The sequence below is a fragment of the Anopheles ziemanni genome, chromosome 3 (genome assembly GCF_943734765.1).
Source record: "Anopheles ziemanni chromosome 3, idAnoZiCoDA_A2_x.2, whole genome shotgun sequence".
Lineage (NCBI taxonomy): Eukaryota > Metazoa > Arthropoda > Insecta > Diptera > Culicidae > Anopheles > Anopheles ziemanni.
In genome coordinates, this window is record NC_080706.1 from 68,552,887 (window position 1) to 68,578,067 (window position 25,181).

General features: G+C 43.8%; 5 protein-coding genes across 5 annotated transcripts in view; 4 read left to right on the top strand and 1 right to left on the bottom strand.

Annotated features, from left to right (window-relative positions):
• The window catches only part of LOC131285350 (MOXD1 homolog 1), a 43,871-nt gene extending 36,114 nt beyond the window's left edge, over positions 1–7,757 (top strand). The window contains exons 2-6 of the mRNA XM_058314203.1: positions 1,529–1,681; positions 3,442–3,734; positions 4,637–5,315; positions 5,379–5,909; positions 6,079–7,757. Of these exons, the coding sequence (XP_058170186.1) occupies positions 1,529–1,681; positions 3,442–3,734; positions 4,637–5,315; positions 5,379–5,909; positions 6,079–6,282 (1,860 nt within the window). The 3' untranslated portion in view covers positions 6,283–7,757. The remainder of the gene's footprint in view (positions 1–1,528; positions 1,682–3,441; positions 3,735–4,636; positions 5,316–5,378; positions 5,910–6,078) is intronic.
• A 923-nt stretch (positions 7,758–8,680) lies between these two features.
• LOC131289536 (integrator complex subunit 8) lies at positions 8,681–12,158 on the top strand. The gene is made up of 6 exons (XM_058318816.1): positions 8,681–8,792; positions 8,861–9,293; positions 9,363–10,351; positions 10,471–11,356; positions 11,482–11,944; positions 12,022–12,158. Exons 1-6 carry the CDS (start codon positions 8,681–8,683, stop codon positions 12,139–12,141), a joined length of 3,003 nt encoding a protein of 1,000 aa, XP_058174799.1. The 3' UTR covers positions 12,142–12,158.
• An 18-nt stretch (positions 12,159–12,176) lies between these two features.
• LOC131289537 (flap endonuclease 1) lies at positions 12,177–13,635 on the bottom strand. Its single transcript, XM_058318817.1, has 2 exons — positions 13,439–13,635; positions 12,177–13,359 (listed from the first exon to the last, which is right to left on the bottom strand). The coding sequence occupies exons 1-2, from the start codon at positions 13,518–13,520 to the stop codon at positions 12,284–12,286; spliced, it is 1,158 nt and encodes a 385-aa protein (XP_058174800.1). The 5' UTR covers positions 13,521–13,635; the 3' UTR covers positions 12,177–12,283.
• A 330-nt stretch (positions 13,636–13,965) lies between these two features.
• Positions 13,966–18,523, top strand: LOC131285351 (protein DEK). Its single transcript, XM_058314204.1, has 9 exons — positions 13,966–14,020; positions 14,830–15,013; positions 15,082–15,867; positions 16,014–16,120; positions 16,196–16,348; positions 16,425–16,707; positions 16,800–17,035; positions 17,113–17,265; positions 17,334–18,523. The coding sequence occupies exons 1-9, from the start codon at positions 13,979–13,981 to the stop codon at positions 17,346–17,348; spliced, it is 1,959 nt and encodes a 652-aa protein (XP_058170187.1). The 5' UTR covers positions 13,966–13,978; the 3' UTR covers positions 17,349–18,523.
• A 996-nt stretch (positions 18,524–19,519) lies between these two features.
• LOC131285352 (probable basic-leucine zipper transcription factor Q) lies at positions 19,520–24,980 on the top strand. The gene is made up of 5 exons (XM_058314205.1): positions 19,520–19,551; positions 21,723–21,747; positions 21,856–22,251; positions 22,335–22,505; positions 24,936–24,980. The coding sequence occupies exons 1-5, from the start codon at positions 19,520–19,522 to the stop codon at positions 24,978–24,980; spliced, it is 669 nt and encodes a 222-aa protein (XP_058170188.1).
• Positions 24,981–25,181: the final 201 nt, after the last annotated feature.

Sequence of the window (25,181 nt, forward strand, 5' to 3'; positions counted from 1 at the left end):
GCCAAAATGTGTGGCTAAAGAGCAAGCGCCAGGTGAACTAAAACGAGTAAGTTTTCTTTAAGAAGAAACATTGAACGAACATGCAAACTTGACAATAGTTAGCGCGAGACGGCATATGTCACAAGGGTTCAAGCTTTTCGACTGCCTTTCGGGCTAGTCACAGTGTAGAGTGGAAACTTCAATTTATTCATTAAAACTCGAAATACATCAAGTACCTCGTCATTACGCCGAGAGGTTGTTTCTTGAGCGAACTTTATTGTACAGTCGCATCTCGCCAGTGCCGCGCGCGGTTCCAGGAAAATCGGGTGCAAAAACCACCGGCTTCCGAAACCACGGGCGGGAACTGCCGAAGGCCGGAAGTCCCGGAGCGGTCCCTCGACGCGCGGGAAACAACAAAAGTGCAAACTTTTTCCGCCCGAACGTTCCCTTAAGAAAAAAGCTCGCACGCTGTTCGTGCCGGAAAGCAGGAAACATTCTGAAGAGCGCGAAAAGTTTTTCGCTCAAGCATTCACTTTCTTCGTGTTCGCCGCCAGTGCAAGGGGCGATGGCTAACGATGGGCTTGCGGTGGACCGTACCTTCGCATCTCGTCTCCCAACGTGAAATCATTGTACACCCGCTTGAGCGTGGGCGTCGGAGCGTGTTGCTACAATTATTGGGAAACTTTATTCCGACGCTCGACTCGCGGTCGATTGGATTGGTCGTATTGTGGAAGAAGCATCGAGGAGAAGATAACCGATGGAAAAGATTGTTGTTCGACAAATTTGAAAACGGCCGTTTTGGCTTCGCATGATTTACCATCGAACTTGAACATTATCAGCCAATGAAGTTTGACAATCGAATCGAATTTTCACGCCATCAATTTGGCGAAGAAAATAACTGCCTGCTGAAGCAATCGCAAATGGTGAGACTTTAAGAGCACCCACCCCTTTAACCACAATCTACACTTTCTCAAGTCAAAGGTCCACTGAAGCGTATCTTATTTCTTACCACCCAAAGCACGTACGACGACCCATCCCGAATCCCGTTGTACAGCAAATAGAAAACTAATTATCCTCGCCTTAAGCCCTTTCCCATACCGACACATTTCTCGCCACACATTTGATTTACTAATTAATTACGGTTACGAAGCCTCGTTGAAATTTCGGTCGACTTATTACAAACTGGCCTCGGTAACCGGAAGTGGGAGTCCTTCATAATTTGTCCGATTTTATGTTGACTCTTTACTCCGCTCCCGAGCTTTAGTCATTTAGGAGTTTGTTTACGCTTCTCCTGGAAGTCGGTCGAAAATTATAACTTCCTGGCTCGGAGAAACTTTAAATTTCTGGAATCATCTTTACTGCCCACGCTGAGCCACTTAACCGGGAATAAACGGGATTGCATACCGGGAACAATAATCAACTGCCTTAAATTTGTTGATGGAAAACATTGTCATTGTGTAAACATCCTTTCGTCCAAGTTCTCCCATGTCTTAAAGCAAGTTCTAATGTAATATTGTAAACGATGGTGTTATTTTTCTTCTGATTCCAGGATTGCCATGGCTCGAAGGATAACCACCACGTGCCGGTGCAGGACGATACGCAAAACTACCACATCGAGAGTGGATTCCAGAACCTGACGCATACCAGTGTCACCTTCCGACGAGCGCTCGAGACTTGCGACCCACACGATGTCATCATTGGGGTAAGGATGGGGGCTGCATTTTAACTTTTATATAACTGTGTTATTTTTCTAAACTATGGAACTATTATTTATTTAACAGTTTCCTAGTGAATCAAGATCCACCATCAGAGGAAAGTTATATTTTATATGACTTTGGTGAATCTCGTCAGAGGCCTTTAAGCACTCCGTTCCAGAATGAATACGGTTCTATTTTTTTTACCGGATGTAAAACAATTTCTCGTTTTTTTTACTAAGAACTTTGTATGACATCAGGATGGTTTTTGCACCCAGTTTTCTATTCCGTGTTTAATTTTCCACATTTTGCTTCCTACTCGTTCACTGTGTTTTGTTTTTGGTTTTTTATCTAACTTTGTAACTACTCCATGGTGGTTTGGCGACGCAGAGTAGGACACGGTTCAAGAGGTCCTTTTTTATGCCGTCCCTTGCGCGAAGTTGCAATTCCTTATCATTCTGCAGCGCTCTCGGAAACGCCACGATTTCGAAGTGGAATGTTCCACAAATGTACATAAAACATCCGAGGCAAATAAAGTGTCCAATGTCCGGGACGCCTACCGAAGCCGTATACGAAGACCTTTGGTTTTACTTTTTAAGCTTTTTACTCCTTTGCGCTTCCTTTATTTTTATCTCACAACGTCTATGAAAAGTGTTTACCGTGCAACTGTGGAAGGGTAGAGTCTAATGCAGTGCATTTGTGGAAGTGTTTGTAGGGAATATTGTGTGTGCTTTTGTTTTATCAGTTTATGTTTGTACATGGTTGTCCACTCGGAGCAATTTGCACTCCGTAAGAAATCCTATAAGAGTTGATTTTCCATCTGTTTTACACCAAAAGTTGAAGTTGTTCAGTTGAATGCTGAAACAATTTAAGAAATTCATTTATGAACTTTGCATTTCATTTTCATCCCCGGTTATATACATAATTTAAGAATATATTTTCTTAAGTTTTTTCTTTAACACGTTTAAGGGAATCATTCCTTTTTCGATTGAAATACATTTTCCAAAGAAAACAACAACATCTTTGGAACATCCGACGAACACATGAATAGACTTTTAATCATACAGCCTGTTGCTTGAAAAAGAGTCCAAGGAAAAAGCAAGCGATACAATTGAGCAAACAATTTTGAAAGTTCATCAAATAAATTTACTCCCCATTTCAAAGAAGTCTGCGTACCTTCGGAGTTTTGGCACCCTATTTACCGGATACTGTTTTTATGGCGAAAACCTGTTGCTTTCTCGTGTCCGGAAGGAAAATGAACGTTTTCATCCACAGCTATGTTTGGTGGGGAGAAAAGTTTTGCAAAACTGATCCAAAAAAAAGTCAGTGCGGTACATTAAAAGTTGTGTTATTTCATTCACAATAATTACGCTTTCGTCAGGCTATTTTTATTTAAAAATAGGTATAGAATAAACGGAAAAACCTGTTTGATTCTTTTCCATTGCAAGACATTCAAGATTCGGTTTTTTTGATTTTATTTCTATCAATGTTCATCTTTGGGAGGTAATTTAGGAAAACAATGACATATTTTTATTAAAATTAAATAAATCAAGTAAGAACATATAAACATATACTGGTCACAATCATATGTAAAACCAACTCGTACCCAAAATTAAAAACAATGATGTTAATAAAATAATAAAAAGTAAGGGTGAAATGAAACGTAAAGTACTAAAAAGCAGTGCGCATTCCAAAATACGTACAAATTGTTTGCTTTCATTTTCAGCCAACGAGTTTTTACACCGTATTTTCTTCTTCTTTTTTGCAGACGGATACGATGAAAATACTCTGGTCGTACGGCGATCGGGACCCGGTGGCGGGCAGTCTGAAGGGCCACGGGAAAAACCGAGGCGCCCGGTCGATACACTTCCTCGGGCCAATGTTCCGCCGGCCAGCCGACGCCCTGCAGCGGGATGACCTGCGCCAGTGGGACGTCACGGTGAAGAACGTCTCCATCGATGCCAGCATGGACACGCTCTATTGGTGCAAGATTCTCAAGGCACCGACGCTTCGCGAGAAGCATCACATCATCGGCTACGAGGCACTGCTGACGAAGGAAAGGTACGAACGTGAAGCACGGATTCTACCATAATACTTGACCGAAAGGCGCACTCCTTGTACGGTATCTGATAGTCAACTGCTTCCGCTTCACGATCGCCGTGTTTGAACAGCACTCATTTTGCAATATTTTGAGGGCCTGGATGTTCATGCTTTTGATTTCATTTTTCGCCACAAACCAGAAGATTTTTTGTTTGGAAAAGTCCCTTTCAAAATGCGTGGTATTCTAGAGAAGCGCAACTATCAATATCACTATCAATCCATCATGCAATTCTCCCTGCACATGATTACAAGATCTACACGGAAGTGTTTCTATATCAATTATAGTCATGGTTCATTTGGTATTTTAGATTGAAAAACTGACAAACTGATAACATTACCCAATCGATAAGACCCATCTATTGCGATTTATCATTACCGAAACTTTATTAATTTGATATCCAAAACCCACCTTGTTCACAGTCATTGACATTGACTATCAGATTGCAAATGATTGATGCTTATGTTAATTATGACGGCAGAAATGCAGTTTCGGATACTATTTCACATCGGAATAATACGGTGCTCATTAACGGTGTCCTGAAAATTCAGTAAATTTTCCACTTAGGCTCATTCCATAGTTGGACTGGATAGGGAATATCTAATGCAGAACTCTGCCGTAGTTCATATCAGGCATACCATCAGATATTAATGAATGCAAACAATTTCGCTGCATATTTCGTGCCGGTAGCGTAATTAAATATTGTGTTTGCGCAACACTTGTCGAAGCTAATGTTGAGTTGATTAAAATCTGATTGATTGGAATGTAACGACTTAATCAACATGGCTAGGTTTTGCCGAACAAGAATCATCCTTCATGCATCAACTAAAAATAACATTAAACTTTAATTCGTTTTATTCAATAGCTCCACCAAACAACCGCTCGTGCACCATATGACCCTCTTCGAGTGTTCGATCAACTCCTACCCCGGCTCGGACCCTAACTCCTGGGACGTTTGGGTAAAAAGCAGCGGCGCGGTGTGCAACAGCAACCTCCTAACGCCACGTGACTGGGAATCGTGCATTACACCGGTGGCAACGTGGGGCGTTGGGGCATCCGGTCAGTTCCTGCCCGAGCACATTGGCATCCCGATCGGGGGAGACAAGGGTGCACCGAAGTACTACATGCTCGAGGTGCACTACGACAATCCGCGCGCCAAGCGCGTTCTCGATCACTCCGGCTTCCGGCTCCACTACACACGCCACGTCCGAAAGCACGACGCCGGCATCATGATATCGGGCGTGTCCGTCTCCGACACGCACATGATACCGCCGGGCCAGAAGCTGTACCGTAACGTCGGTATCTGTGGCCCATCGTGCACCGGAGCCGTCTTCCCGGCCGAGGGCATCAATATCGTGTCGGCAGCACTGCACTCCCATGTCGCCGGCCGTAAGATGGCCCTGCGGCACGTACGCGATGGTAAGGAGCTACCGCGGGTCGTGGAGGACGACAACTATAGTCACAACTTCCAGCAGATCCGTCAGCTGGAGAACGAAACGAATGTACTGCCCGGAGACTATCTAATCACCGACTGCGCCTACGAGGTATGCAATGTGCAATGCCCGAAGAAACCGAGCGTTGTTTAAACTTTTCTTTCCTTCCTGCAGACCGTTGGACGACGACGGCCCACGCTCGGTGGGTACTCGACCAAACAGGAGATGTGCCTGTCGTTTATTACCTACTACCCCAAGATTGAGCTGGCCGGCTGCTACAGCATGACCCCGGTGAAGGAATTCTTCGAGACGTTCGGTGTGTTTCAGTTCTACGCGATGAACATGACCGACGTGGAGAACCTGTTCCTCTACAATGGCAACTTTCTCGATCTGCTGCCGACGACCGTGTTCCCGAACTTTGCCCCCGGCGGTGACGTAGACGACGAGCAGAACCAGCTCGCGATCAAGGCGCTCCAGAATGCGAAAGAGTACAGCATTGTCGATGAGGAGGACATCCTGTACCGGGAGTCAATACTGAACCGATTGATCATCTCCGACCCGGTAGAGTTCCATGATCGTACCTTCCTGTCGCACCTGAACCAGCTACCGTGGTCCGAGCCACTGTTTACGCGCCGGGTCGAGCAGAGCATTCTCACCGGCAAGCATATGACGTTCTGCCGGGTGTCGAGTGCTTCCCTTTCGGTGGTAAGTGGTTTAAAATTAAATTTTTCATCGCATATTCCGGTATAATTCTTGTTCGAATTTTAATGCTGAATTTCTATAAGCATACTTCATTTGGAATAAAATCCTAACCATTTGAAACATATTTGCATCAATTATTAATAATTTCCCACTACTCTGCTTCTCTTTTCAGGCCTCGGAAATATTCAAATACCCTGCCTTTGACACGTTCGTCAAAGAACCGAGCCAGTGCCCGTACCATCTGTTTATGGAGCTTGCGAACCACGCTTCCACGGCCACCGTGCGCACGATGTCCAGCACGAAACTGCTTATTTTGGCCCTCGTGCTCGTCCTTTATCGACGATTACATTCCAGGACCGCCGCGTTCCATCACTAGCAGCAGCCACCGCTCGCAACATAGAGTTTCTTCTTTTTCCCGGCTCACTAAAATCGGAACAACGCCTTAATGGCCACCTCCAAGTCCAAGGAATTTGGGTGAGGATTGTGTCCCCGGGCCGGGAATTATGAAAACTCTAGCAACAGCAATTTTGCCGGCCAACCGTTTGGCAGTTTCACACTCTTATTTATTACCATTCCCCGTTCCCGTTGCAAGAGGGCTTTCTTTTCAGCGGCCTACCTGTGTGCGGCGTTGTGATGACGCAGGTCTTGTCCATGTTGCTCCTACCGAAAGGGTAGCCACGAGCGTGCTCTACGCGAGGTAGCATAAATCACGCCACGCGCATATTTGGCCCCTGTTTCCCGCCCCTTCCCTCGTTATAATGTTATTTAATAAGCTGTACGACTATAATTTCCTCTAATTTATTAACTACCGCCACGTTCTATTGTGTAATTCGCGTATTATTGCTTTCGTTGCCTTTTATTGTCATGATTAGTCTTTGCTTGTGCCGCTGCATCTACACGCGCTTGCGGAATACGCACCAGATTCTTTTTTTTTTATTTGCTAGAATCTATTCCGTTAAGCACCAGACCACCCCGACCAGGGCTTCCCTATGGCACGATTATATTAATCTTCGTTTTGTTCCGAACAATTATTGGCATTGACAGGCATCTGATTTAAGGACATGCCCTGTTCGAAGTTCTCAGCAATGCCGGTACTGACCATCCAAGAAAATCATGCGAAGAAAACAAATGTATGAAGCTACGGAGATGGTAGAATGGATTTTTCTATTCATCAGGATGAGCTATTGGTCCATTTCCTCGATGCATTATTAATTTGTACAAAGTCACAGGGTATGTCGTCCTACGAGTCCTCGGAAAATATGTGTTTACTTTGTAAACTACGGCCATAAATTTGGCCAGCTAAATTTTTACACGCTTATCATACTGACCACAGCCACTGTTCAGATCGCATGGGAAGTTTTGGTTGGGAGTGCGGTTTAAGACGTAACGGATTAGAAATGCCAAAGGTTAAATCGTTATACATACATCCCGCTAAAGGATCTTGAATGTAAACGAAGCATTAGGTTAAGAAATCTCACCCATTAATTGAATAATCCCAACAAACTATCCATAAGACAGGACACATCGGCTGTAGATAAGTGAGTGGCAAATCTGTCATCATCAGTGCGTTGACGATCAACGATCAGGCCCATACAGTATAAGTTAAAAACGTAAAAGCTGCTGCCGATATTCTTCCCCCGGGAGCTCTGTTAAAATGCCCCAATGGGGGGAGGAAAATGCTAGTGTTTGTAAGTTGAGTTTAATAAGTGATACTAGCAAGTCATGAAAACATTCAAATGCATTTAGAATACTTTAGGAACAGTATTTTTGTGTAAAATAATCTTTTAATTCCACTATAACATAAAACTTTAGCTTAAGTCATCTTTGATTGTACAAGAGAGAAAATCAATAAAGACGAATAAAATAAAAAAACAACCCATAGTTAATTTCTGATGATGGCTTCTGGTCATTAAAAGTTTTTTCGTGCTACAGTCTGTTCTCGAGTTACGCGGTTCTCGACTTACGCGGATTCGGAGATACGCGGTTTTCAAAATTTGACAGTAGATTTGGTTTATTACATCGATTTAAATTCCCGAGATGTACAACCACACGAAAAAATGTGTAAATTACACATTTGCATAACTTACGCTTTTAATTTCGTTTGTTGCAATTTATGTAGTTTGAATACGCTTGCATTGCATTCATATTAATGGACAAAGAAAAATTTTGAATATTCGATGATACATGTACACAATAGCTCGATCTCTTAACTCCTAATATAAACTATGTGTCAAGCAATATTCGAGATACGCGGAAATTCGAGATACGCGGATTTCTGTGGAACGCAAAAACCGCGTAACTCGGGAACAGACTGTATTTTATTTTATGGAACAATCGTTTTGTTAAGGGTGAGTTTAGCTTCAATGCCTTGCATGGCTTTAAAAAAAATCCTTCCACCCAAGTATTGTTTTCGTGCATCGAAACATTATATCCAATGAGCTACATCTGCACGGAGTGTTTTAAGCGAAGTCATTTTAGTTAAATTAAACGTCCTTTTCGTCCGTACACACAACGTTTGTTTGCAAATGATCGAACGAACGAATCATTTAAATTCATCAGATGACAACAGGTCGTTGTGTCATATGAAACTAGTTTCAAAACCGAGCATCCTTCCGGAAACTCTAGAGTATAAACATGTTCTGTTCTGGCCGGTGTTTGAGCTTTCAAAGTTTTGTTTACAAGTGCTGAAAACTTCGTATCTTCGCTTCGTTTATCGTACCCTTTGCTCGTATTTCCCAAAACTTTTACTATTTAGTGGTGATACTGATGACAAAATGGATCTTTTGAAACCCCGAACGGTTCCGCTATCCGAAGAGACGATTTTGTGGTTTGAATTTCTCTTGAAACCGTCTCTGTTGACAAAGCATCTGACTAAAGTCAATCCTGGTAAGCCAGAGTGTATGAATTTGATACTTCTCATATCAGTGCAATATGGTTTGCTTTTCACCCACTAGATCCTTCGGCCACCGACCTTATCACGCAGTTCCTTACAATAGCACCAGAAAGTCAAAACCAAACCGATGTCTCCACGCCGGACCCGGATGGTGGCCCAAACAAAGCCGAAGGACTAAAATATAGTAAAAAGCAGCTTGCACTGAAGATTCTTGCACTCAAGGTAGCGGCCTTCATACGCTGGGATCTGGATAAGCTGGAGCGTTCCCTGACGGTAGCCCGACAGGTCCAGTTGCTAGGCGATCTATGTAGCATTACTGCTGGAAAGATGGTAACATTACCACTTTCGCTCGTACACGAATCGCCGGCCGTCGGTCCAGATGGTTCGAAGCATTCGCTTACCTTCGCACTGACGCTCTACCATCGATGGGTTCTCCGGGCTCAGGTCATTCGAGCGGCGGTGATCAAAAATACGAAACCTTTCAACACACATGGGTACGCAATGGTTTGTGTGAACATTAGTGTAATGTTTAAAAAAAAAAACAAAATTGTTTACCTTTACAGTCCAACCATGCCAGATCCGGCGGCGTTTACCTTGCGCGATGAGTCTTCAATTTCCGCCCTGGAACCGTTTACTCAGCTGAGCATTGATTTTCTCAATCAACTCGCCCAAGATCCGCATGCTTTCCGTGTCCTAACGTACGATTCGTTCGTACCGCTAGATTCTAACACGGAAAACACACAGCAGCGGTTCGACTCAGCCATCGCCATCAAACCGTGCGAACTGCGTGCCCAAATCCACTATGACCTTTGCCAGTACTACCTGTACGTGCAAAGGTACGAGCTGGCGCGACAAAACGTGCTACTGTGTAAGGAAAACTATGCTCAGTGGCAGCGCGAGGAGATTGGTCGCACGGGGCTTCCACCGGCCTACTGCACGGTCGACACAGAAGGCCTTAAGGGCTATCTGTTGGCCTGTGGCGTCACGGGAGAACCGGACGGACTGCTCCAACGGCTGCATGAATCGATTCTCAACCACTACTCGGATATCGTGATGATCCTGAAGGAGGATAACATACGTAAGGAGATTCCAATGACGCAACGCAAACTGCTCGAGCTCAACATTGAAGGATACAACGCGATCGGGAGCACCGACGGCAACCCAATTGAGCAGATGGAACTCGAGCTCGCCGTGGCAGCGCTGAACATTATCCGTTACGTGATGGACGGGGAAAATATTCTCAGCTGCAATGTAGCGCTTCAAAAGTACAAAAATCAGCTTCCGAAGCTAATCGAATCGTTGTTCCAGTACGCAGACGAACAGTATGAACAGTTTTCACTTGCTGAGCAGGAACATTTGAAGCGATACTTTTTCAAAATCATTTCCCTGTATGGTGAGGAGCAGGGTGCCGCCATCGAGGGATTTGTGCAGACGTACTCGAAGGTGGTTTCCGTGCAGGAGTTGAAAGATTTTCGCTTGCAACGGCCTTCATCGGACATCCAGCTTTCGGGTATTGCGGTGCAAAGTGATTGGATCATACCGGAATCAAAAAGTAAGTTTAAGAAGATTTGCCAGAGAAAGTCTTACGAATCAAAGCAACCTTGAAACAAACCTACCGACTAGATGGTAGGTGGTACGAAACATGCTAAACCGTTGGTTTGCCCTTTTTAGATCCCCGTTTAGAACTAGGACAGTTGGAGCGTCAACTCATCTCCTGCACCTCGGCGAATGCCATTCGGAAGCTGTTGGTGAAAATAGCTGGCACAAATCCATCCAAACCGCTGTTCACCATCAACCCTAGCTGGTCGATCCCCTATGCTCTGGAGCAAATACTTATCCCTCTACCGCGGGGCTTCCTCCAAGATTTTGCTTACATTCTGATCGGTAAAGCGCGCGAGCTGACTGCCCGCAAGGATTACCCGACCGCCATCACGCTGCTGACGGTGCTAAAAAACGAAACACAACGTCCCGAGCTGGTGGGCAACCCGCTGGTGGCGAAGCTGGGTAAAATGGTATCCTGGGAAGGACTGCTCGTGCAAGTGCAACAAGTCCTAGACGAGTGGCCCAAGAAACCGGCGGACCTACCGCAGCTCATACGCAACTGCAAGCAGTGTCTAAATGCGTCCGTGGTATCGAATAGTGGCGCCGGAGATCTGGTGCCCCACGCCAAGGTTTTGGAGCACTGTGCAGCTTTGCTGCTGAATTTCAACGAGTGGAACTCACTGCTTATCCAGCCGGACAAGCGCTTCCCGGGCGTCGAACTGTGTTCGGCGCTTACACAAGCGTTCCTTGACATCGAGAAGTTCAAGGGCACAAAGAAAACGAACCGAGAAGCATGGGAGCTGGTACTGCCGATGTTTATTAGCCAACCAGGGTCCCGTCAACGACAACTTGCGCCAGACAGTCCGCTGGTGCTGCTGATTGCTAAGCTGCGCGACCCACTGGTCATATCGATCATGCTGTCGCTGTTGGCCAAGCTTCACAACATTCTAAAAGATGAGACGAACCTAGACATGAACGCCGAGTACATGTTCCTATGGCCAACAAATGTTAACAAGTAAGTGTAACAGAGGATTCGTATTGCGTTTAAATCTATGGAAGTAGTAATTTAAAGTCATACTTTAGTTTCCGAATTATTGGGTAATTAACATCTTTCGTGCATTTGATCATGTTCTACTTTAGCACATCAATCTACAGCATAAAGCTGGTCTCGGAAGCCCTCAACCTCCTGCTCAATCAAGCTCTCAAATACTACCCGAACAATATTCCCTGGCTGAAGCTTAAGGGTGACTTGGAGTTCGTGGCGAACAACCACGAGGCGGCCATGCGGTTCTACGTGACGGCGCTAATATCCGGCACCGAGTACTGTACAGTGCACCTCCAGCGTCCACTGTTTGATGACTTCCTCATCCGTCGCATGGTGAGATGCAGTTCAGCGCTCGGTTGTTTCGTGCAAGCGGCCGTCCTGTGTCAGTTCTTTGATGAAACCGACTACGGGCTAGCGTTTAAGAGCATAAGCGAGAGGTCGGCAAACTTTGCGGACGCCATGGATACGTATTACAGCTGCATTTGGGACCCGACGCTGCTCGAGTTTATCGTCAACTGGCACTACAAGAGAGGCGAGCACAAACGCCGTCTGCAGACGGTAAGAAATGCATCCAAAACACTTTAGAGTTTATTATACACTATATAAAACTTTGATTCTCGATATTTCGTTTTTAGATCTCATTCCTGGGACAGCTGGAACTGAATGCCAACAACAACGAGGAAATCAAACGTGAAGCGGCTGCCGTGCGGAAAAATCGGTTCCTTCGATCATTGGCTAAACAATACATGTGTTAAATAGATCAGAAATAAGTGTATGCAACTGATTGATTTAATAACGTTAAGGTTTTATTGATAGGTTATCGATTGAAAATAAGAATATCGGTTCGTAAACTACACATAATAATCAAGAATTATTTCAAGAACATTCGAACACCATTTATTTTGGCCGGCGACCCCTCGATGCACTACCACCGCTGGTTTTGGCTTTCTTCGCCGAAGAACCACCGATCGGTTTCTTATCATCCGGTTTCCGCTTCGGGGTTCCGGTGGACGGCAGCACCTTAAAGAACGAGTCCAACCGCCCCTGGGTGGCAGTATTTTTGGTTTTCATGATTTTTTTCGCGCCGGCCCGAATTCGATCCTCGTTAAACTGCCGGTCGCCGCACAAGAATTTCACCAGCCCCTCCTCGTCCGGTTCGGACCACTTCAGCTCAACCGATTCCCCATCCTGTACCTCCGGTTCCTTGAATAGCCGGCGCGCTTGCTGATAGTTCCAATCCTCCGGTACAATGTACTTCTTCGTGTCGATGTTCTCTAGAATTTTTTCGATCGTGCGGTGCTTGTTGATCAACTCGATCGCCTTCTTCGGGCCGATGCCCCGTATCGTGTCGCAGTAATCGCATCCAAGCAAAATACACAGATCGATAAACTCATCCTGTGTTAGCTCGAAACCCTTCAGCACTTTTTCGTAGGTAAACTCTTGGACTGGCATTTTCCGTGCCTCGCTGAACGTGAGACGCCGCAGCAGAACGGTCGAACCGAACGTAAGCGCATCCATATCTTCGGTGGCCGTCGCATACACCTTCCCAGCGCGCACCAGGGCGGCACACTGTGCCTCAGCCTCGCAAGGTGCCTCCACGTAAGGAACACCCATCAGGCGCAGCAGTTCTTTGGCCTCACTGACGTGCGTCTTCGTCACCTTCACCAATCGGCGGTTGAACTTTTCCATGTCCTCTACGGCGCCAGCCTCGGTTGCTTTGTCCAGCGCCTTCTGGGCCTCTTCGCGGCGCTCCGCACGTTTGTTCAGCTCACCCGACTTAAGATCCGGCGGTTTACCATCGAACACATACACCGGCTTAAGGCCGTTCTCGAGTAGCCGGATGGTGCGATAGAATGTTCCCATCAGGTGAGACGTCGTTTCGCCATCGACCGACGTGAGCTGGGCGCCTTCAGCTCGAACAGCGATTAGAAATTGGTACAAGCTCATCGACGCATCGATGGCCACTTTTCGTCCTGCAACGAATTAGTGCACCACGTAAATAAGGCATCCGGAAGAGTTTCGATAGTGGACAATAAAAACGCTTCAACATACCGAAATATTGCTTCATTTCCCCTTCCTTCACCGCGAACGGTGCTACATCGGCGATTAGTTGCGAGAGTCCTTTAATTCCCATGATGGTTCGATTAATTACCAAATTTTTTGCGACACAAAAAAACGTAAATAGTGACTGAAACAAATATAAATCCACGGCGAAGAAAGCCGCCGAAATGCGGCGGTTTGTATGCGTCACAAAGCGGTAAACAATTTGTGCGCCTTTTTTGACAGCTCATCGTGTTCCAACATTTGACAATTCCAGTGCAAAACGCGTACCATGCAGCAGATAAAAATGAACTGTTTTACCTTCTCTTTTACTTTATTTTCGCTTCGAAAAAAATTACCAATAATTTTAGAAATTTTTAGATGCTCCTATTTACATTTTACTCAACATAGTAACATAAGCATCATTGAACACGCCTGTTGGTAATGTTCCAAAGTCTGCAGGTTTTGGACAACAAACTGCCGAGGTGGATGTTTATCACTCATCAGGCAATACAGTTTTGAATTCTTCAAGTTTTGATATTTTGCTAAAACATGTCGGCAAACGCCGATGAAGAGAAGAAACTATCGAAAATGGTACGTGTTTTCCGGCGAACCCACGCCGAAATTGTGTCGCATTAGTTGGTGGGAAGCGTGGGCCAGCGAGTGTAGCTATTTATTTGCGTATCCCGGCCGAAACAAGCGGATTAAAGTGAATTGTAAAATCTAGGTTTTCCGACGGTGTACCAACTTTTCCGCTCCCAACGCATCAATCATGTTCTATCTCGCTCTCGCATGTTCCGAATGGACCTGCTTCGGCTACCGTTAGATGCTGTTCACGTCGATTTCTCCTAATGGCGTTGTGTTTGTTTTCTCGTTGACGAGATTTTTTTTCCTACCTCGCGTCCGCCGTTTTCGGCAGCTCACGGCCAATATTTGTGGTGCTATTTTTTGTTTCCTCTGCGACCCTTTGGATCAACGGAATTAATGGAGGGAAAATAATCCTGTGCAGCGGATAGTGTCTCCGTGTCACTTTCAACGCCTGCTTGCAGATGCGCTGCCTCTCTTCCGCTTGTCGTGGCCGTGCACAAATGTATGTCACACGCTTTCCCGAGAGCAGCAGCCGTCGATTCCAGTGAAAAGCACACATTGACCGTGATTAAGTAATCGCCCGACAAATTATTGCTCCATTTCTTAGGAGCGCGTCTACCTGTTCGCTGGAATTTGAAAAATGTGTTTAATTATTTTCAAGATTTTCTTCGTACTTTTTCCCCGATCGAAATTCTGTTTATAATCTAAGCGTTGCTGTGGTGCGTATTATTAATTTCATATTTACAATTTGTTCCATATTGCACACATGCACACGTACATACGCGGTGGCGGCGCTTGTAATCTTCCGGGATTAGGCTGAAGAACGTGAGGACGGGAAGAGCATCGAAATGCCGGCAGCAACAACGGGTGGCGGTGCCGCTGCACCTGTCGATGTTGGCAACAAAACCGATAGCACGGCTACCGGCGCAGATAAGAAATCATCGACTACGGAGTCGGAAGATACGAACAATGAGTCCAAGAAGACCGCGGACAACGATGGTAAATTCAAAACAAAACCGTTTCGACTTCGTAACCATGCTGTTTTTCTAAAATTTTCTTGTTTGCAGGCGTGGAAAAGGTAAAAAGTGCAACCGATCTGGAGACCGACGACAAAAAGAAGCCCGTTGACACAGTGGCTGAATCTGGTGAAAATGGCAGCGAAGTGGAAAAACCAAAGGTGGCTGAGGCAAAGGGGAAAGGACGCAACGGTGCCAAGAAAACGGTCGGTAACGACGACGATGAAGACGATGGTGATGGAAAAGAGAAGGAAGAAGGAGATGACGATGGGGAGGATAAAAGCCACGGCAAAAGTTTGGGCTCGATTGCACTGATCGAGGCAAACATTGGTAAGGCGAAGGCCGACGCGCTGCAGACGCTGCACACGATCATTTACGATGCTCCGGGCAAGCCGATGCTGCTGAAGAAAAACCTCCGCAAGTTCGATGGGTTCGATTTCGCAGTCGATTCGAGCGAGTACCGAAAGCGGTTGGCTGCAACGGAGAAAATGGATGTCAAGAAGCTCGCACTGACTGCCGAAATTCTGGCACTGGACAAGAAGGGTAGCAAGGAAGAGCTTGCCAAACGGATTTGTGCGTTTCTGGTGAAACCGGATGGCGATGAAGAGCTCCCGGAGGAGGACGATGAAGAGATGGGCGAAGAGGAGGGAGAGGACGAAGATGGGGAAAATGAGGACGACGACGAGGAAATGAGTGAAGAGGAAGAGGAGACACCAAAGAAGAAAACCCCCGCCAAGCGCGGAGTAGCGTCTGCTACTCCAGCACGCGGTGGCCGGGGTGATACGGCGTCTTCAAAGTCCTCCAGTGGACGCCCGAAGCGTTCTACTGCCGGTCGTGGTTACCAAGGTGTGTGTATGACTACTATGTTACAAACATGTGGCTCCTACGTTTCCTTTCATTTACTTCTATGTAGAATAGTGATGCTATCGGTTTTAGTTTTTCTTTCTCTTTATTTTTGTTCTCTTGCTTGATAATCACTCCAGATAATTCCTTATACGTAGATTATTCCACCTCGGAGGAGGAAGAAGAGCAGACGGTGAAGGTGGGCCGCGGACGACGGGCACGCCGTGGATCAGACAGTGGTTCCGATGTAAGTTTCCAAACCCATGAAGTTTTTAACATCCAATATTGAGTAGGCATTTCTTTTTCGTTTATCGTGTTCTAGTACAATCCATCTGCCGGATCCGATTCAGATGCGGGCAAGCGAAAATCATCCCGAGCACCGGTTCGCGGTAGTCGCACTTCAGCACGGAACACTCGCAAACGCTATAGCGACGATGAATCTGAAGAAAGCGTCAGTGAAGATGATTTCAGTGAGGTATGGGACGCTTATCTTACTGAGGAAAGAAGAATATCCGCTTCATTATTCACATCGTTTGTGCCCGCTTTTTTAGGATGACCGGCGGAAAAAGAAGGTCACACCGGCTCGCGGGGGTCGTGGACGACCCAGTACCGCTTCTACTGCCGCCGCTGGCCGTCCTTCCCTACGTGGCCGAGGACGCAAGCGAAAAGCAGAGACCGAAAGTGAAGAAGAAGAGTCTGAGGAAGAGGAAGAAGAAGTCGATAGTGAGGATAGTGAGAAGCCGAAGCGTAAATCGGCTGTGGTCGCTGGAAGAGGAGCAAGTAGCCGAGCAGCGGTGGCCAACAGTAAAGGGAAAAATGCAACACCAGCTAAAGGTACGAACGCCTGTTGCTTGGCGACAAATCCGATACGTGTTTGCTGATTTGAGATGATTTAATCTTTCGATTCCTCACTCCGTCAACCCTAGGGCGAGGACGACCAAAACGGGCAGCTGCCGTGAACAGTGCAAATAAGAGAAAGCGTGGACGTGCCGCAGCCAGCTCGTCGGGTGAAGAGGATGAGGAAGACGAAGAGGAGGAGGAAGACAACGAGGAAGAGGACGATGAGCCCGAGCCGGAAGACAATGAATCGGAGGACGAGAAACCGTTAGTCAAAAAGGCCAAACAGGAAAAGGAACCAGAAAAGGCGGCTGCACCCCCGAGCGTAAGTCAAACATGAGCAAACACATGTGTAAAGCTGTGTTTCTAATCGTCTATAACATTTGTTATCTTCTAATGCAGGAGGAGGATATCAAAGAGTACCTCAAAGAAATCCTGGAGGAAGCCAATCTGGAAGATATCACAATGAAGACGGTTTACAAGAAGGTATACGCCAAGTATCCAGAGCATGATTTATCACACAAAAAGAATTTCATTAAGGCAACAGTCAAATCTGTGAGTTTTACCACCAACAATATTTTTTGTCTGGATAATCTAAAGATTTTTTTCTTTTCCATTCACAGCTAATAACTACGTAAAGCCTACGGATGTTTTATCAGATTCGAGTATGTCATTTAAATATCAGTTTCTTTTAAATATTGTTACAAAACACAACCGACCAGAAGAAGATGCGGGCACTACAATGTGCACGGATAGTAACCGATTGAAAATGCGTTATGCGTGAAGCACTTAGTTTGCCACAATCAAAGTAGAAGTAGAGGAACAATACACAACAGGAGCAAAACAGCGGCCAATGTGATACGTGAGCCTTTTTGCATCGGTAAATCCACGTAGCAGCATGTAAAAGGTTGTATTGGATGAGACAACTGAAACTGCAAATGAACACTATTTGTTTAAAAAGGCGAAAGCAGAATCATGTTGTTACACCAGCAGAAGCAACAAGAGCAGAAATCAACACAAATACTGTATAGAGAACGAAATTTTCCGAGCACATGCTCGCCAGTTTAGGACACACAGTAGGACGGCGTTCTGGTTGGTCGGCGAATGTTTTCGCAGGTAGTATAGAGGGTAATGGTGATCGGTTTGTTCAAGCAGCGAAAGGAAAAGCGATTTTTTGTCAAATCAAAAGAAAATCCACTAGTACACACGGTCCCCTCTTCGTATTTTGCACACCGATACATTATTACTCACAGAAAGGTAAACACACAAGATGAATTTAAAACGTGAGGGTAAAACACGAGAAACAAAGTTGTTAGGTAGCCATTGAGTGAAGGAGCACAGAAGATTTATTGCACTCTCGGACGCCGGTAGCCGCCTAACGATAGGCTCGAAGGAAGGCAAAATGAGAGAAGCGTATCGGGAAAGAAAATGCACAGCAAATAGAAGAGTTTATTAAGGCTTTAATAATAATTGCACGATTCTTAGACAAAGCAAAAAACATAAACTAAAAGGAAGGTTTGACGACACAAATTACACCACGTTTCGTCTCCGCCGATTGTAGGCGTGAGACTCAGTGGTGGAAATAAAATGAAAATATTAAAGAATAGCAGACAGGGACAAAGGGTTTTTAGATAATGACAAAATTCTAACAAAAATTCAATCTAGAACACGCGCGTTTTAGAACTAAGGATCGTATTTTCCTTCAACCCGGCTTCTCTCTCCGGCATGTAACATCACTGCAGTGCAAAAGTGGTCAGTGGGATGAATTGATAAATGTAATAAATGTAACGACGTTGAGTACAACGTGAAAGTATCGTAGGAATGGAGTGAGTGTGCTTTTTAAAACATACGTCCCCAGTATCGTTTTCTATTTTTCATTAACCATCACATTTGTAATATGCATACTACAAATACAATGAACACGAAATGGTTTCAGAGGGTAGATGGTAAAGTGTGGTTGAAACGACGGTCGGCAATTGCAGTTATTTAAATTGAATAACTCTCAGATATGTACAACACAATGAAATGGCGATTTTTAGTCGTCTATTCAACCGGTGTAACATAATTTTGAAAATTATTGTGTGTTCTAATGCACCAATAACTCTTATTAGTAAAAAATTAAATGACACAGTTCCAATAAATATTCTTCATGTTCTCGGAATAAATTCTGCCTCAAACTGCTTGCTTAAAATTTGTAGCAATCCGATGTAAAGTAGGAAACAAGGATAATTACACCACGGTGCCCAAACCGATAATACAACGCTATAGTATAAACGGATATGGACCGATTCATCTGTCAAAAGATCCTTGGGCAAATGTGACAGCTAATAGGGGTGGTCCACCATAGTGATGGGAAAACTGAATCCCTACAGGGATTCGAATCTTTCGATTCAAATCCATTCTGAGATCCGGATCTTCAAATCTGAATCCCAATCCGTCATATCATACATGCTCATCTAATACCGATTTGTCTTATGATGTGTTTAATTCAATGAATGATTTACATAAGAATATCAGTATAGTTGACATTATTCTTCTAATTGTATTCAAACAACACGAACAATTTAGTCCTTTTTGGGAATATGCAGCCTAACTGATTTAGCCGAGTTCATTCCAAGAAGAGTAGCATTTATTATGTTTTAAAAACAATTATGACAGCGTTATCATTCAAATTGAATCCATCGTGGGTCACTGAAACAGTGAAGCAAGTCTTTTGTGATATTTTTCCGCACTTTCCTGGCGGGCACTTTATCGCGGAACGAACATGTATGATGCTCTGATAACATTTTTCACAAATAGCGCCTCAGACATGGCTGATATCATGTATTTCAAGCTAGACAGGTAAGTAAACTGGTGCTTTGCGTCCATTAAAATATATCTAACGTATTTGAGATATTCGATTGGCTCGAATGAGCTGTTTTATTCACAGGTCCAAGTTTATAAGCCCCCCACTAGCTCACTTTTTTCGCCGCTCTTTTTTGGCGGGAAAAGGCGAATTCTCTCCCAACATTTTTAGAGATCCGGGCGAAATATGCTCACGACCTTGCCGCGAGAGGAAATTTCATCTTTTCTCTCGACGTGAGCTGATAGAATAACTAGAAAAGATGGATAAAATGTAATATGTTCCTTGAGACAAAATTACTCGTCTTGCAAAGACCTTTCATTTGAGGGGTCATTTGTGGAAATCGGTCAAGAAACTAAAAAGTTATGCGAGAATTGGCTTTTTTAACCTAAATTGCCAATCGACCTGATTTACCTTTTCGCCCCCTCGGGCGAACACATTCCCACCTGTGGTTTTTATCAAAAACAAGAAAGTACGGAAACATCTACCTTCAACACAAATGCGCGTCTTGAAAAGACCTTTCATTTAAGGGGTCAATCGTGAAAATCGGTTGAAAGAATCAATAGTTGTTAACAAATAGGCAGATTTGGCTTTTTAGTAATCGAGGTTTATCAACCTTGTTCCCAGTAGAGTGCTGTCTCTTTTCCACACAATTAGTTTTCTCAAAAACTAGAAAGTATGGATGGATCCATTGTTGTACAAAGTTGTGTGTTTTGAAAAGACCTTTCATTTGAGGGGTCACATGTGCAAATCGGTTAAGCAATCATGAAGTTATTATCAAATTTGTTATTTCAGCAGAAAATACGAACCAAGGTATCTGTACCTTCGTCCCATTCAAAAGTTTATTTCATAAACTTCGTTTCGAGGTGGAATCTTTGTTGTATCAAGATGTTTGTCTTCACAAGACCTTTCATTTGAGGGGTCAATTGTGGAAATCGGCTCAGAAACTAACAAGTTATGCGAGATTTGGCAATTTTAGGCAGTGCAAACAGCGGAAACATTTTGTTACAAGTAGGCTTCGAAATATTTCAAAAAAACGTTAAATTTGCAGCTTCCACACGCACACACTCACCAAAAGTGAAACTTTCGACCGCCAACTTTTTTCAAGCAAATACTTGCCTGATTACGTTCGATGTAAAAGTTTCCGGTATACATTTGTTGCTGTTCTATGATAGAACAACAATTTGTTGAGAAACGATTGCGTCACCGTGCCTTTTAAAGTTTAAATCCCGTTAATTGAATCAATCCCGGTTGGTGTCCTTTTGCGTAGCACCGTAAATGGAGGAGTGACAGTTTACTTATTGTGTTTATTATTGTTTCCAGATAATGTTCCGAGAAAATATTAAAAATTTCACGATCCAGTCGGAGGCAGAGGGGGATCATACGGTAAGCAAACTAGCATCGCAGCTGGTTGTTGTGGCAGCTCCCGAGGAGCAATCCCGGGACCCGAGGTCCTTTGGCCCGTGATGATGGCAAGCGTGATGAGTTTATGAAATTTCGTTCGTTCGTTTGTGAATGAAAGTACAGTGAGTCCACATAGTATTCCTGTAGAGGAAAATTTGTTTTTAACATGTTAAGATTTTCGTTTGATTCAATGACACTTTTTAGCCTACGTGGCATGGAATTGACCTAATTTGCCGTGCCGGTGGGTTGTATTCTGTTCCATTCTTCTTGCATTGCGTGTTTCAACTCATCCTTGTCCGTTTACGAATAGGATCATGTCCGCAAATCGAGTTGTGAATCTTCCTTCAAGTACGAACTTCTTAAAGCCTTTTTTACCGTTGTCTTTCAAAATTTGGATGTAATGAAGTGCAACTGCCCCACTGCTGCTGCACTCATGCACCTCCACACCATTTCGGAGCCTTCACCTTTGTTTGCATTTCATTTTGTAATTAAGAAAACAGCTTTATTACAAATGCTTCGGGTTGACTGGTTGCCGAACAATTAGTTAGTTATATATCCGACCTTTTCGCTGCCTATTTTCGAGTGTTTTTTAAACGGAGAATCGATCAATTACCGATTGAGCATTAAAACGAAGTCAACCCAAAAGTTTTGCTATCTCGTTGGTAGACTTGCATTCATTATACAATCGTACGATTAGTTTTTCTGTTCAAAGGTTATCTCTGACGCCTTTTGATCTATGTCACTTGCGTGATCTGCCATCAATTAGATTCGGAAAAGCGCACAGGAAGGCGGTAAATTTAGATGAATTCTTATGCGCTAGCAAAATATCAATCAATTCCTCAATACAAATGTTTGGTTTAAATTAAATTTCAATTGTTTTTGGGGCCATTCATTTATAGCTGCTTGGGGCCCCTGGAACCGTTAATACGCCTCTGGTAGAGGAGACACTACAAAAGCAGGAACAGCAGCAACAAACACAACAGAACCAAAAGAGGCAACTGCCAACGCAGTCATTGCTAAAACAGCAACTGCAACAGGAGAAACAAAAGCAATTTCAGAAGCTTCAAAAGCAACTGCCAACGCAGCCATTGCTAAAACAGCAACTGCATCAGGAGAAACAAAAGCAATTTCAGAAGCTAAAAAAGCAACTGCCAACGCAGCCATTGCTAAAACAGCAACTGCATCAGGAGAAACAGCAAGAACAACAGCTAGTGCAACAACAGCTATTGCAACAACAGCTACTGCAACAACAGGTATTGGAACAACAGCAACTAGTACAGGACTTGATGAAAGAGGTATTTTTTTCACTTCAACTATTATTTTTTTATCTCTTTACGGTATTTTCTGGTTCTACTAATTATCTGCTTGTCTGTTGTAGGTTGATATATATAAAAACTATATTAAAAACCAGCACCTGCAGCTGGAATTAAAAGACAAACAGCTAAAACAACAGCAGCAGCAACTAGTAGAGAAAGATAAACTGCTGAAAGAGCAGCAGCAGCAACCACCGCTGTGCAGTTCTTGCGGGTATAAAGTTCAGCAAAAACAGGTATGGTATACCATATATGTAAGTTATGAGTTTACTCGTAACAAATTTATAAAAAAATATAATTTTATTTTGTTACCGCTTAAGTCGGTGGTTGGAAATGAACTGAAGTTACAATTATGCTTAAATTATGCCCTGCCACGTGTTCACCGTCGTCTGCCGTGTAACTTGTATACCAGAATATTGGGAGCTTTCGGATACGTTTTGCTCTATCGATCGATATGGTATATCGTCCAACAAGTTTTCAATTTTAGGATACTTGGATCACAAAGCAATCGCGAACGTTGGAAGTAATCCATCGATATACTATAGTATCAATGGATAAAACGGCTGTCAAACGCGAACAAATTTGTTGAGCAGTTGCTATATCGATAGATATTGCTATCGCGAACGCTAGCAGATGAACCCTATCGATCGATATACTATCCACTGCTATGGACCAGTCGATAGCGAGTTAAAAGTTTATTTTTGATAACTAACACCAGTGCGCATCACAGTTCCTTCCACAAAATTCACTGATTTTATTGATTATTTCTTTTCCATTTATTCCATCTGTTTACCAAATGTATCAATTGAGCAGTAAAAACAGGATACTTGCTTCCAGCAGGATGACGGTTGTCGTCCATGTGATTTTAACTTCCATAGAAAAGTAGCTATTTGGCAGCCAGAAGACAGGTTTCTTTATCGACTTCGTTCCCGATAGGGGTCATTGTTTTTATAAATATGATTGAATCAAATTATAACGTGCTACGCGATAAATAAGGTTCGTGGCCTTCATAGCTAGCTAAAACGAGCTGGGTTACGATCGAAGTACCCAAATATCTGGTCGCAAGCATTGTTGTTCTGAACACGAGACCTTCTGGAATCCTTAAGCGTTCCGACGAGTTCTCTACGCCTAAGACGGAGGAAACAGTGGCGTAATTCTAACCCTTCGGACTCGCCCTTCATAAGGCTCGAGGCTCGAACTTCAGCTCCGAACCTGGTCAAGAAATTGATGAAATCTGTTAAGGAAAAAAACCTTACAATCGGTTCAGTACCGAGCCAGTCTAAGCCTACGACGGAAGAAATCCAAATTATAAGCAGTTGGCTAAAGGAGACACAATTATACTTTCAGACTTGGACCTTGATAGAGAACAAGGTGTTGATTTCTTACTCCACGAGTGTCTTAATATGACCGTCTTGGAAAGAAACTCCATGAAAGTATATAAAACTAAAATCGCTCCTATCTTATAAACAGCGTTTGATAGATGGAAGATCTTGCTCCAGAATCCAAATCCATGCATGCCTGAATCTTTTTCAGCGTAAACGACTTCTCTCTCTCTAACTCCTACGCGTTAAACTTGTGCAACTATCTGTTTGAACATTCGCGGGCCCTTGCTCAATGCGGGTCCTTGACTAAGCCTTCCGTTAATGGTTTAGGATCACGATTGCGATCATTACCGAGAATTTATATGCATTCTGTTACTTTTGGTCTACGATCTAACTATGTGCCCTCGAGTTTGCTTGATCCAACACTAACAAACAAATGCAATATCCTTGCAAGTTTTGCGCTAGACCACTGTACCTTTTCTGGTATATTTCAAACAATTTATGACCCATCTTTTGGTTTTTTTTTGTTTCTTACTTTTAGTTCTAATTTTTCCTTTTTTAAATTAACAATTTTTTTTAATTTTAGGACGAAAACATCGAGTCCGAGTTTATTGAAATGTTCCGGGTACTAAGCTGCCTTTGGGACGAGAGCTCTGCAGATTTTAAAAATGCAGAAAAAAAAAGACGCCAAGCTGTCGATAATGCGCCACTGTAATTTAAAAAGCCTCAAACAAGTTGACAACAAAATTCGCCAATTGACATCCCGATACCGTAAGGAAAAGGATCGGTTGGAGAGCTCGAAAAGATCAGGCTGCGGTACTGATGATTTATACAAACCCACGTGGCAAGGGTTTTATAAGATGGACGAATTTTTGGGCAACACTTTCCATGCAATAGGTCCTTGGAAATATCCTAGGCAATGTAACTTGGACCCGTATCCGAAGATGGTAAGTGAAACACATTTTGGTTTTGAAAATCATTGGCAATTGTTTATACATATTCATACATTTTTATTTTCAGAAACCTGTGAAGAATCCAGCAACCAACAGTTGCCCTATAGAATGGAGGTCCATTCATGGGTAGGATACGGTGGGAAAGTGTTGCCCAAAAATTCGTCCAACTTAGCAAACCTTGCCACGTGTTTACATATATCATCAGTACCACAGTCAGATCTTTTGGAATTTATACGATCGTGTTCCTTACGGTATAGGATACTTAACTGGCGAATTTTTGAACCAGCTTGTACATATTATGTTATTCAGATGGCAGTGCTGCATAATCGAATGCTTTGCGCCTTAGTTTTCGGCATTTTTTAAATCTTCATATTCCTCGTCCCATAAGCAGCGAAATATCCGGAACATCTCGATGAACGCGACCAGTTGGCTTTAACACCTTGCCGTCCGGAGACCCCATATGGGGTCCAAAAGCCGTATCGGTTATCTTCTGGTCACATCATTGTGGTGTGCTGTCAACGGTCACTAGATACCCGCCACATCCAATTAGTTGTAAACAAACATCAAACGGAATGTAAACATTATTCATAGGGCGCTTTATTGTAAGTACGTACATTAGAATTAAGAAACAAAGAAA